This window comes from Phyllostomus discolor, chromosome 13 (genome assembly GCF_004126475.2).
Source record: "Phyllostomus discolor isolate MPI-MPIP mPhyDis1 chromosome 13, mPhyDis1.pri.v3, whole genome shotgun sequence".
Taxonomy (NCBI): domain Eukaryota; kingdom Metazoa; phylum Chordata; class Mammalia; order Chiroptera; family Phyllostomidae; genus Phyllostomus; species Phyllostomus discolor.
The window spans coordinates 1,831,172-1,844,019 of record NC_040915.2 but is presented as its reverse complement, the minus strand read 5'-3'; the positions used below and the strand labels follow the sequence as shown (position 1 = coordinate 1,844,019).

Here is a 12,848-nt window from a genome sequence, read left to right as displayed (position 1 = left end):
TTTGTTTGTTTTTCTTGTTTGCTCCTTTGTTGCTTTCCGTTTTATGTCACACACGCGTGAAATCGTATGGTTCTTGACCATTTCTGTCTGGCTTATTTCACTTAGCATGACGTTCCCAAGATCCACCTATGTAATCGTCATCTGCTGCGTGCATCTGTGTGCTCTTCATTTATTGTTAGGAAGGTAGAGATCCTGTTAAAGCGAGGATGGGAAGTATGGTGCAAAGTGCAAAGGCTAGAACCTGGAGGTTGCTGATTATAGCTCTGCCACTACCTCAGGTTGGCTTCCCTGGAAGGTCGATAATGCAGGAAGGTTAATGCTGACTGTTCACATGATCAATATCTTTGAGGCGAGTGGGAGGAGGCAGGATTGGGCACAGGGAGAAACTGGGCTGCAGCTCGGGCACAAGACCTCAGCTGATCCTTGGGGAACATCGAAACCTGTGTGGCTCCTCAGAATTGTTTCCATTTGAGGTGAGGACAAAAGCTCCTTTACCCACAGCGTCTGTGAGCGTTTGGACGCCAGCTGTCCCTGGAAGGGGGTGTGACCTGGGGGAAGGTAGTTTTCTTCAGACTAGGCAGCTTCTGGAAAGGGTGGATGGCTGAGAACCATCAGCTGATAAACTTTCCCGGCATGGGAGGGAGAGAATAGCTACGAAAGAGCCCCCAGGCGGAGTCCACGACAGCTGCTAGGACGCTGTGTTCTTGGGAAAATCACTTAAGATAGGTGTGCATCCATGAGCTAGTCTGTCAAACGAAATTGTTGGGCCAATGGTCATTGATTTTTTGTGTGTGTATCGAATATAAACATTTGAGAATTTTATGAAAAGTTTGCTTCCCCCCCCAAAAAATGCACACCTGACCATGCACACACACACCATGCAAGTACACACTCACACCAACATTTGAAAACAATTGCAGGCTGAAGACAGATCAGTCTCTGGTCTGTGAGCTCCTGGGTAAAAACTTGGAACCACCATGAAACTTAAATGCTTTGCCAGCTCTAAGATTCCGTAATTTTCCAGCATGCTGTAAAGTTGAAAGCACAAAATTGTGTACTGACATTGGCATAAGAAATGATTTTATAATTACATATTAATTTCCTTTATTCTTTAACAGAATATGTCAGTAACATGAAATGTAATTTTTCATTTGTCTGTAAAAACAAATCATTGCAGGCATTTGCCTCTACACATTTTGTTTTCAGAACTGCATGTTATGCAATTAAAGCTTTTAACTTAATTTTGTTATATATAAAACTGTCACATTAGTGAATGTCTTAAATGAATTATTTTTGAAAAAAATTTTTGGTAGCCTACATTGCTATGCTTTTCACTCAGCAGTGTGTGTAAGGCAGACCTGTTACAGAGGTCTAGCTAGACATTCAGGTTACAGCAACAACAAAACATTATGCATAAGTCAGTGCTGTGTGAATCTGATGATGATCATTAAATTAAGGTTCTAGGAAATGGATTTTGACTTCTAACAGCATTGAAATACCTCAAGATCCTGGCTTTTTAACCCAAATGCTTCATTCAGTCTTTCAGTATAATTAAAAACATACTTCTTTTTTCCTGACCACCTTCAGTACATTGGGTTTGGCTTGGATGTTTTGCTTTATCACAAAACGCATAGCACTGAAGCTGAATGCAGAATTCTAACCTTGGTGAGTGGATTAAGGTTAGTGGGTGTGGTGAGTGGGCCATTGAAAACAACAACGACTCCATCCTGGCAGAGGGGAGAGAAAGCTCTACCCTGTGTGATCCCTGCTGTCCGCCACCTCCCACACGCCCGTGGTACCCTAGGTCCCTGCCACCAGTCCCACAGCATCGCTTTGTCAAAGGCGTTCATCCTTACCTCTTGGACTGATGTGAGCGAGTTTTGTTAAGTGTGGATACCTGAGGCTACCAATTACAAAATACAAAATTCTTGATTCTTATTTTAAAAAATACATGATTACTGAGCCACAGCATGATGTCTAGCCCTGACTTTTATTTTAGGTTTACAGACTTGTAATATCCTGGTTACAAGGGCTAGGAAAAAAAGGAGAAACTACTAGGTACTAATTGACCCAATTTTTAACTACTGTGTGTTGGGTTTGTTGTACCCACCAAGAACCAAGCTGGATGCTGGGGGTAGAGCAGGAAACATGCTTTCGCCTGTCCAGTCACTCGAGACCACACATTTTTCTCATTTGCACACGAAAGAGGTTTCTTCCTGACCCCAGGACTCCCAGGTCTTTTCACAACCCCAGCAGAGTGAACTTTTCCCAGTTTGTTGTATGTGAGAGTTTCCGGTGCAGGCCACCCCTTTCATCCAGGGACATTCCCTTTAGTTCCCCTGAATAAGCTTTGATTTGCTGATCAAGACTCCTCCGCTCACGCATGGCTCTGTCTGCCCCTCGACACTGGCACACCCCGGACAGGGGGAGAGATGCTCTAGTATCCCAGGTTCATGGGACTTTTGCTCTCAGGATATTTATCCGACAGCTGCACTTGATCATCTGCCTGCCTCCCTCATCACATCACCACCAACACCAACCACAGCCCCAAACCCTGTTTTTGTCTCTGTTTTATTCATAGTTTAGAAACCCCTCTAAAGTGATTGTAACTTATACAGGGGTATATCATCGGTCTCTCTTGAAACCCCATACTTAGGGATAATTGTGCAATTCTATTTATTTCTGGCATGAGAATGCACAGCTTTGCAAATTAAGGCTATATTTTCTGCACGTCACTGGGAGGACAGTGTTATCCACCAGGAAAGAGGCAGTGATGGAATCTCGGGAGATTCATATTAACACAGTCCCCTGGGGAGCATATAATAGTGAATTCCCCCGCCGTTTATATTTTCTTACAGCAACCCTGGGGTGTGAGTAGCTGTTTCATCCATGTGCTGGATGCCAAAGAGACAGGGCTAGAAGTCCATTCATGAACTGGAGTGAAAATAAACATTCACATTCTGTTCTCACAAAGTTAATATTTAATAGTCGGCATTTGCTTTTCTACCATCTTAGAAGTGAAGCCATCCATATAATGAGGTATATCTGTTCTAGGCGGAATGAATGAATTAGATAGATTGTGTTATATTTAATAGAAGTGCCATTGCCTTTGGGATTTATGTAAATTGCCTTTCCCTCAATGATGTTTTACGAAATTGTTTTAGGATATCCTTTCATTTTAATATAAGAAAAAATATTCTCATCACTAGTCTACTTTTTGATCACTTTAGAGATGTCATGTGATAGGAGCTTGCTGTGTCGGTTGGCACCGGGAAATGGGATACTGTACTAGGTGGTCAACTAGTCTGTAGAGACCGGGTTTGTCCTGAGTCCGAAGCGGAAAGAAAGAAGCGAAGCTCACTCACGGTGCGCTGCGCCGCCGCGCTCTCGTTACAGAAGGTCGGCTGCGATGGCGTGCTGGGGTCTCTGGCGAGGGAAGACCACTGCGGCGTGTGCAACGGCAACGGGAAGTCGTGCAGAGTCGTTAAAGGAGAGTTTAATCACACCAGAGGCACAGGTAACCGTAGTTCCATTTTCTCAGACGTAAGGATGTGAGCGGTCTCTGGGGACAGCGCGCACGTTGATCACAGTTCTGAGGCTATTGAAGACTCTGTAACGGGTTGTGGATGATTTTTTTCACAATGACACACTACACATGTGACATGAGCCAGAAGTCCTAACAAGCCCATTTCCCAATAATGAAAATACGAAGTCATCTGTTGTGCATTTAATAAATTGGAGCAGCAGGGGAATAATCTCATTTGCATTGGCAAGTGCTGCGGGGTTCCGGCAGGCCGCGTTCTGCAGCACAGAGTGATGCTGTCCCCCGAGAGTAATGCTGCCCAGCAGCCGGGAACAACTGCTCAGAGTACTGGTCTTCAGGCTTTCAGCTTTCCATTTTCTTTATTCTCTTAATGCTTTTACTACATGTGAAGGGAATCCAGTTTTGGAAACAGACTCTGCAGCGTGGAGCGTGGCGGGGACAGTAAGGAGCGGGGCCAGAGGCGTGGGATGAGGTTGCAGATGGACTCATGGTGGGAAGTCAACCTCTGTCCTTATTGCCTCACCTCTCAGTGCTCTACCCCGGGGCTATGAGGATGACTCGAGCATGAGTGATCCATGTAGTGTGAGTTTTAAAGTGATCTACCCCCAAAAGTAGTATCTGTGCTGAAATATAATCACCACCCACAAATCTGCTTTATGAAGAGAAAATGCTGTATACTCAGCCCCTCAAGCATCCTGGGAGGGAGCAGGCATTTCTGTGTTTATGTCAGGGTCTCACTGGACATCTACCTATTGAACAATCTTAGTATTTGTGATTATATCGTCATCATCTTTAGTTTGTGTATATTATATACATCAGCTTTTTATTATTTTGCATTTCTTTCTTAGTCAAATACAAAAAAAAACCCTGAGACTAAAACATGTATTAGTTTGAAACAAGAAACAAGCCATTTGTATTTGAGTCATCAGGAAAACCACGTTTATTCTAGATAAAAGAATCCTTCAGGAAGAGCATTTAGACGCAGCCCTCTGAAGTTGAAAACAGGCATTTGCTAGGCCCCAGCAGAATGAAAGCTAAGTGAGCCTGAAGACTTTGGAGCCTAAAAATAACCAAGGCCCAGGGTAAGCTGCAGGTCCCCACCTTAGCCCCCAACACTGCGAGACAGGGTGAGGGGTCCCACATGCCGCACCCTGCCAGACCTCTTCTAGAAAAGTCACGAGGAGCTGCAGCAGGCTCCCAGACGTCAGCTCCGGAGCGCGACTATAGTAAGCTTTCAGCCTGGTCGTGCCGGCAGAAGTATTTATAGTGCAGAAGTGCAGACTTAAATCTAAGTCTGAAAGCTTAGATTTAAAGAGACTAGAATTGGTGAAGGGTATTCCTGCACACTTCATGTGCATGGGCACCGCTCGCTGGGGAGTACCGAGGCACGGTCAGCACTGATTCCTCTCGTTGTAGCAACGCTGGGTTTTCCCTCCAGGTGCAGAGAAGTGCCCGTTAACAAGCCGGTGATGTTTACCGTTCTGACTGCAGGGAAGGGAGTCGGTTTCCCCCAGATTCCTACTTTAAAGGTTGTTTCTGCTGCACTTTAATGTCTGTTTTGGTTCATTTGTCTGTTTGATATAGGTAAGTTATATGAATGACATCTGTTACTTGGAAAATGTCTGAGATGCCTAAAGTACTGGAATTATCAGACTAATAATATCACTTTCTTCTGGAACTCTGCTAGTTTCACATTGCTCCCAGGGAAGAGAAGAGAAATTCTTAGCTTGGGCGGTCAAAACAGCCCTGCGCGATGCTGTCCCTGCCTGCCCCTCCAGCATCTCTCTCACCAAGGCCCCTTTCCTTCTCTAAGCTGCAGCTACCAGATTTCTTCCAGATGCTCCAGCCACCCGAGTTCCCTCTAGCACGTTGCATTTACAAATACAGTTCTGTCAGCTTCCTCTGAACCTTGCCCGTGAATTCCTGGCGGTCGCTAAGATCCCAGTCCCTGCGTCACTCATGCAGTGCTGTGCTCCTGCACGGCCTCCCCCCACCAGCACTGACAACAAACTGCTTCAGTGACGTTTCCCATCTTTGTACCTGTACGGTAGCTCCGATCACATTTGTAGCTGTACACTCAAATTGGTCTTCCCCACTAGGTTTTAATACTAGTGAAAAGAAAATGCCATGGCTATCTGTGTTCCATCCACATTCTTCATGATAAACATAATGTGTGATTCATGACTATGCATTAATTAAATTCGTAGTGAAACATTACCTTATTAAGAACTTTAAAAATAAAACCCAAAAATCTTCATGAGTCCTTAATTATATCATGGACTTCATCGACTTGTGACTTTAGGAATGTTGTATTCATTTCTCTTGAGACGATTTTATCCGTATGGTTTATGGACTTCCTAGAATTTCTTGAAGGAGCGGAGCCTCCTTTGGTCCAGTTGGCCGCGCCGCCCGCTGTGCTCTGTGACTCACACGTGTGCAGACGCATGTGGGTGTTTGCGGTCCCTCTGCTCTATTTAGGGTTTGCCGAGGCGTTTTTGTTGGAGCTAGCAAATAAACTTAAGAAGAGGTTGGTTTTTTTTTCTTGTACATTTGTCATGTCTTTCGTTGTAACTTGCCTAGCCAGGAGATAATTTTTTTAAGGGATTTTTTAAGGTGAATTGGGTGGAAAAGGCCAGTTGTGGAACTGTAGCGTTACCAGCTTACGCTAAGGAGAAGATGGGCATAAAACGTTCTCTTCTTAGTATTAGAGACAATGGCGCAGATTCCGCTTTTCGCTTGTGTTTTGCCTGTGGCGGGAGGAGAGTCAGAGAGTCACATGCTTCATTTTATAACCAGCAGCAGTGGGTCACAGCTGGGCGCTGGGCGCACAGTGTGGCATCTAACAGATACAAGTTCAAAGCCTGGGTCAGCTGCTTACTGACAGTGCAGTCTTGGAAAAGGGGTATCCCACAGCCCCCCCCACATTTATTTTCTCATCTGTTATGTGAGGAATATAATATCTACCCCTGGGTGTTATCATTCTGATTAAATGTAAGAATTTATGTAAGTCCTCTATACTAGTGATTAGCACAGGAGGTTGCTCAAAATGCGGCATTTTCGTTGTTACTGCCATGAACGTGATGGTTGCTGCTGGCACTTCACGATGGCCGTTTAGCATCAGGGCCCTGGTCGTGCGGCAGGATGGCATGCTCCTGCGCACAGAGCGGCTGTCAGACCTGAGGATGCAGTTTACGGCTTTGGCATGACAAGGCTTCATTCCAACCTCTAAACTCAGTGGCAGCTACCTTTGTATTCTTTTTTTTTTTTTAAGTACATTCTCCATTGTGCTAAAATGCTTATTTACAGAAAAGTATCTAGGCCTCCAGTCACTGGCTATCATTCTTCAACTATGTTTGCTCAATATTTCCCCCCTTCTCTTCTTTAAAGCCAGGTTAACCCGGCTATTCTCCAAGTCATTCCCATTGGGTAGTAGAAAGGTGCTCCAGATATAACTATAGCCCTAAATGTAACTGTTGTCTGAGTGCGCAACATACCTCTGAGTTCGCTGCCAAATGCAAGCAGAACTTCCAGTCACTACCCCTACTCTTCCCTGTCTAGTCTTTTGTAACACCCTGAAATTGAACATCTCCAAATAGCCATCTGGATTCATTCACTCAGAGACTAGCAGTCATCTCTTCATTGGGACCCTCTCTTTTTGGTGTCTCCACTGCTTCTGGAAAGCTGACTAACAAATTTCTTGAGATATTCAGATCCACAGGGTCCCATTCCACCAAAATAGCCAGATCTCCTTCTTCTCGGGATCACTCTTTCTCTAATTCTTTCCTGATTGGTGTTTAATCTCTGTTAAAATCCACGACTGTTACCAGGGTGGAGTTCTCGACTTCCCTCTCAGTTATCTCCACTCACTTTCATGGCAGAAGCGCTGCCTCCCGAAGGTTCTTCCACGGCCTGACGTTTCTGTGGAGCACCAGATGCCTCCAAGCTGTGGCTGGGTATCTGTGCTTGTGTGTTGCCCTGTTTTCGTTAAATATAGATTCCAGGGCCGAGTTCATCAGATCCTCACTCCAACTTGACCTCCGCGCTCCTGTAGGCTCTGGATCCCCTCTCACATTGGGAATGACCAAGTTCAGGGTTTGTTTCCCCACTTTCAGCCAGTTCTCAGGTTCCCATTTTCTCCCTGCACGGTACCTTCCCGGATTTTCACATTAGCCTCCCAACACAGCTACCCACAGCTGCATCACTGGCTGTGTGCATCCTGCAGTCAGAGGAAGCCTCTCCAGCTGGTGTCTGATGACCAAGCTTCTTGCTACACAAAGTTCTGTAGCTGCAAACCGATCAATTCAGTGTCCCGGGCATACATTAAAACTCTCTTTAGTGGAGCCATCTTCTTACATCCAATTCTGTCCAAATTACGTTATCCATGTGCTGCTAAGGGTACCACTCACTCCCTTCCTTTCCTTTCCATTCATTGAGTTCATCCTCCTTCTGTGTCTGTCCACAGCCCATCCACTCCTCAAAGGCAGGCCATCTGGACACTTCTCTCTGCAGCTTCCCTTGACTATAAAAATGGTTCTCTCCTCTGACTCATAGTGATTCTGGCTGATGCCAGTGTTTCTCAAACATGAGTAATGTATAGGACCATTTACAAGGGAAAAAGGGAAAATAAATCCCACTTCTGTGAATTAAAAATAGCAGCGAACCTTTGAGTGGTGATGTGACCATGAAAAGGGGAGCAGTTTAAACAACATGGTTTATATTCTTTAGCAGAGAGTCAGCCATATCATTTTGTGTGTGATCTTTTAAACATCATTTTTCAAGTTTTAGGTAACTCATCTATGTCAGGTATTTCTGCCTTGTTTTTTCAATTCTGCTACCAGCTCATTGAGTGCGAAGACCTTCTTACCTTACTTCTGTGTACAAATAGGCAGGAAGCATGTGTTTCTCTTTCCATTGCTGCCTGCTGGTTCGTGGAGCAAAATGACAGTGCTTGTATAGGTTGGTATTACTAAAAATGGGCACGCTGAAGAAAGTGCTGGCGAAGGGAAATTACGATTCTAAAAGCATAATTCCAGCCGCCACCACCAGGTGGAGTATATGCCACCTTTCGACAAATACTTGAAACAATTCCAGGAATTTGAATAATTAATCAACGGCAGACAATTCAGAGATTAACTATTGTGCTGTTTTAAAAGTAGCTTTGAAATTAGACCTCTATCAGATATATGGAAGTATACATATATACTAAGAAGAATGTGCACCATTATTTCCATATAATTTTAAAGCATAACTATTCAGCCAGAAGAGTAGGCATCTATATATTCTGCAATGAATGAACTCTTGATTTTTACTTTTTCTGCACGTTCTTTCTTTTATCGAGTGTTATCTTACCATCTTGTTTCACTTCAAGCTTTATATTCCTAAAACTCTGCTGGAAAGCCTTTCCTGAGAAACAATGAATTGTGTCCTGCTTCTAAAGCTTGGAGGCCTCTCCAGGTGACACTGGATTGCGTGGTATGGCCTTATGCTTACTTGTCTAGACACTCAGTTTCAAACCCTTTGTGTATCTGCTCAGGGAGTGCGTGGCCTTGGCCTTGAGCTCAGCTGCTTCAGAAGCTGGTCCCACCAGCCGCCTCTCCTGCTTCCCCACACATTGTGACTGAAAGGAGTTCCTTGAGCAGAGTCAGAGATTACTCGCTCTGTTCTAAGACCCATGCATTTCTAACCAGGCTGTCCCATTCTGCTTTTTCTCTTCTCCAGTTCCTAAGATGTCCGTGGGCTTTTAACATAAAATGCAATTGTCTGTTTGCCTTTGATCGTGCTGTGGACTTAACATTTTTCCAAGAAACTTCACTTGAAATTATGACAGTTTTTGTACCTAAGGTTTTTTTTCTTTCCATAGGTATTAAAATATCATACCAAAAACCAAAATCCTAAGAAAGGGCAAGTCGACTAAGAAAAAGGCATCTCCTAAGAACTCGAGATTTACTCCCTGACTTCCTGGCTCTTGCAGGTTACGTGGAAGTGCTGGTGATACCCACTGGGGCCCGAAGGATCAAAGTCGTGGAGGAGAAGCCGGCACACAGCTACCTCGGTAAGCTGCCCTGCAGACACAGGGCTGACCCCAGTGCGAGCCCCCTCCCCGTGCCAAGCATCTGATGACCGCAGGGACGCCAGTCTGTTTCTAGTTACGTGTGTGGATTTCCCAGGAAGCACCTCTTGTCATATCAAGTAGAAATTTCTTTCCAGGGACTTCCCAGGAGCAGAAGCAATCTGGTTGTCTGTGTGTGGAGGGGGGTAGGAATTGCTTCCACGTGTTAGTCCATGTTAAAAAAAAACACTCTTTGGAGAATGTGGATATGTTTTATTTCATATGTATTCATTTATATAAAGTATATATTTTATAAATATATTTATTTCCTATATGTACATATAGGTATATTTATTGCATGTGTAAATGCATATATATATATATATGTGTGTGTGTGTGGGCATATATGATTATTTTAGAACTAGGAAATCTTATGGGACTCTTTAAAAAATTTCTACAAACTAAAAGGACTTAATCTTTTCATGAAAAATAAAGCTCCCTCTTGCCTCATCTAGGTAGATGTTATTTTAAAATTTTAATTATTGCTTGTGGAAAGAATTGTATCAGCTATTTTAATTAGGCTGATTAATGGTTTTTAAGTATATGAAAGAAAATACTAAATTGTCAAAACACATATTGTTTTGTACATGCAAATTTGAAAAAAAGTCATATGAAGTGATCTTTTGTAGCCATGTCATCGCAGGTGGACGGACCTACTGTGATTGAGTCTGACAAAACACAGTGTTCTTCCAAAATGTAAACACTGTATTTATAATATCTTTAAAGAAAGCCTTCATGATTTTTTTCTTAACAAAATAATGTCCCCATTATTCTTTCTCACATAAGAAATAATATCCCAGTAGGGCAACACTTCATACATAATTTAAAAAATCCAATGTTACATGAGAGTTTATACTCTACAATACCAAAAGTGATCTCCACCTGGATTGAATTATTTTTCTTATTATTAGGGTTTGCTTTCTAGGAGTGGGAAGATTTGAGGAAAGGGGATAGTAAAATAAATCCTTTGTCATATTACCCATCCATTAGTTTGTTATTACTAATATTTAAAGTTCATCAGTTTTTATGTTCTATGGTTTTAAAATGCATTTTAAGTGCAAATAAATTATCCCAAATGTCAAAATTCAGATTAAAGCTCTAATACCCAATGTTTGGAGACACTGTGCAAACTCTAGGCAATTTCAAAATATTCATTCAGTAGCAGACATCGGGCTATTACTCTGGGGGATGTGTTTTTCCCCTAAGCTGGAAAGGAATACAGATGTCTCAGTGGAAGTATCTCAAATTCTACAAAGCTCTACATCACGCTATGATTTTAAGAACCTGAAAAAACACAAGCCGGTTTTACAAACGGGAAATCTCCACACCGTCTCTAATCCCTTAATCCCTGGGCCCTTCAGCCAACCCAGTGCTGTTTCTGTCTCCTCTCTGCAGTAACTGTCTGGGTCAAGGTCAGCAAATGCCCTCCATCCATAGTGACAGCCCCATTGTCACGTGATATTCAACCTATAAAATGCATTAAAAACTGTTGACCTTTCCTCAGTTCATTAACTACTTTCCTCTTTTGGCTTCTGAGGCCTGAGGCCCCCACCCCAGTGGGAGCCCCTTCCTGGTCTCTGTGTGGGATTCCCAGCCCGTCCACGGCTCCAGATGTTTTCATGCTGTGGGCTCCAGCCAGGGTCCTGCTCTCCTCCCTGTGGTTCTGGCTCCCTAGGGAACTGCATCTACTCCATGGCTTTGTGTGTTTATTTGATGCAAATCATCAAATTTCTCCTATGTACCTCAGAAACAGTAAGTTTAAATCAAAATTTCTATTTCCATTCCATGCCCAAACCTTTCTCCTTTGGTTTTCTCTGCTGTAGTAAATGTCACCCTATTCCTGGTTTATGACTTCTGTAACAAGTACCACAAACTTGTAGGTTTCAGAAAGCAAGTGTATTCTCTCCCCGTTTTGGAGGCCATCATCAGCTTCAGTGGGCCAAAATTCAAGGTGGCTGCAAAGCCTTTCTCTCTCCAGAGACCTAGGACCATCCATTCCTTGTGTTTCTAGCGCCTGGTGGCTACCAGCATTCTTTTGCTCGTGACCCATCATTCCCACATCTGCCTCCCTAGTGTCGCTGCTTTGTCATCTCTGCTGTGTCCAGACCCCTCCGTACTCTTACAAGACTACATGTGAATGGCATTTCGGGCCCACGTGGGTAAGTCAGGATAATCTCCCCATCTGAAGATCCATAACCTAATCAGTTCTGCAAAGTTGGTTTGCTTGCTTGTTTGTTTGCCAGATGAGGTAGCATTCCAGGTTACGAGGGTTCGGGCGTGGATGTGTTTTCTCCCCTCACTAACATTTTTTTGAGAATTGTGGTAACTACACATACAATTCACCATCTGAGCTGTGGGAAGTATTCAGCTCACGGGCAGTAAGTCCACTCACTTTGTTGTGTGACCACTGCCACCATCCATCTCCAGAAGCTGGTCTGTCTGGGAAAACCATTCAGTGATTGCTTCCCATCTCCCTCCCCCATCTGCTAGCCACCAGTATGCTTTCTGTCTCTGAATTTCACCGCTCCACACACCTCGCATATGCAGGGTTGTGCAGTAGCTGCCTTTTTGTAACTGACTCACATCACTCAGAGGAGTGTCCTCAGAGTGGATCTATACTGTGCAATGTGTCAGAGCTCCCTTCATTTTTAAGGCTGAATAATCCTCCACTGTTTGTATATATCACATTTTGCTTATCCATCCCTTCATCCATGGACACTTGGGTCACTTCCCCTTTTTAGCTGCTGGGAATAATGCTGCCGTGCACATGGGTGAACAAGCGTTTCTTCAAGACCCTGCTTTTCATTCTTTTGAGCATGTGCCCAGAAGGAGAATTGCTGAGATGTATGGCAATTCTATTTTTCATTGATTGGAGAAACTGCTGCACACCATTTTCTGTTCTGCCAGCAGGGTGCATGGGGCCCGCTTCCCTGTGTCCTCACCACCCCTGCTGTTTCCGGCTCAGTGCGGCAGTGGCCAGTCTCCATGGGTGCAAAGGGGTACCTCTACGTGGTTCTGATGTGCCTTTCTCTAATAGTGACAGATGCTGAGCATCTCTTTGTATGTCTTCATGGGTCATTTGCATATATTCTTTGGAAATATGTCTAGTTTAGTCCTTTTCCCATTTTAGAAGAAGCTTGCTTATTGTGATGGTTGTCGTTGCTGTTGATGAGTTTCAGAAGTTCTCTATGGGAC

General features: G+C 43.8%; 1 protein-coding gene across 3 annotated transcripts in view; it reads left to right on the top strand.

Annotated features, from left to right (window-relative positions):
- ADAMTS19 (ADAM metallopeptidase with thrombospondin type 1 motif 19) overlaps positions 1 to 12,848 on the top strand; it is a 244,175-nt gene that overhangs the window by 173,220 nt on the left and 58,107 nt on the right. For all 3 annotated transcript variants that reach the window (XM_036014922.1, XM_036014923.1, XM_028528758.2), the window contains exons 15-16: positions 3,397 to 3,517; positions 9,516 to 9,596. In XM_036014922.1, coding sequence (XP_035870815.1) covers positions 3,397 to 3,517; positions 9,516 to 9,596 — 202 coding nt within the window. The remainder of the gene's footprint in view (positions 1 to 3,396; positions 3,518 to 9,515; positions 9,597 to 12,848) is intronic.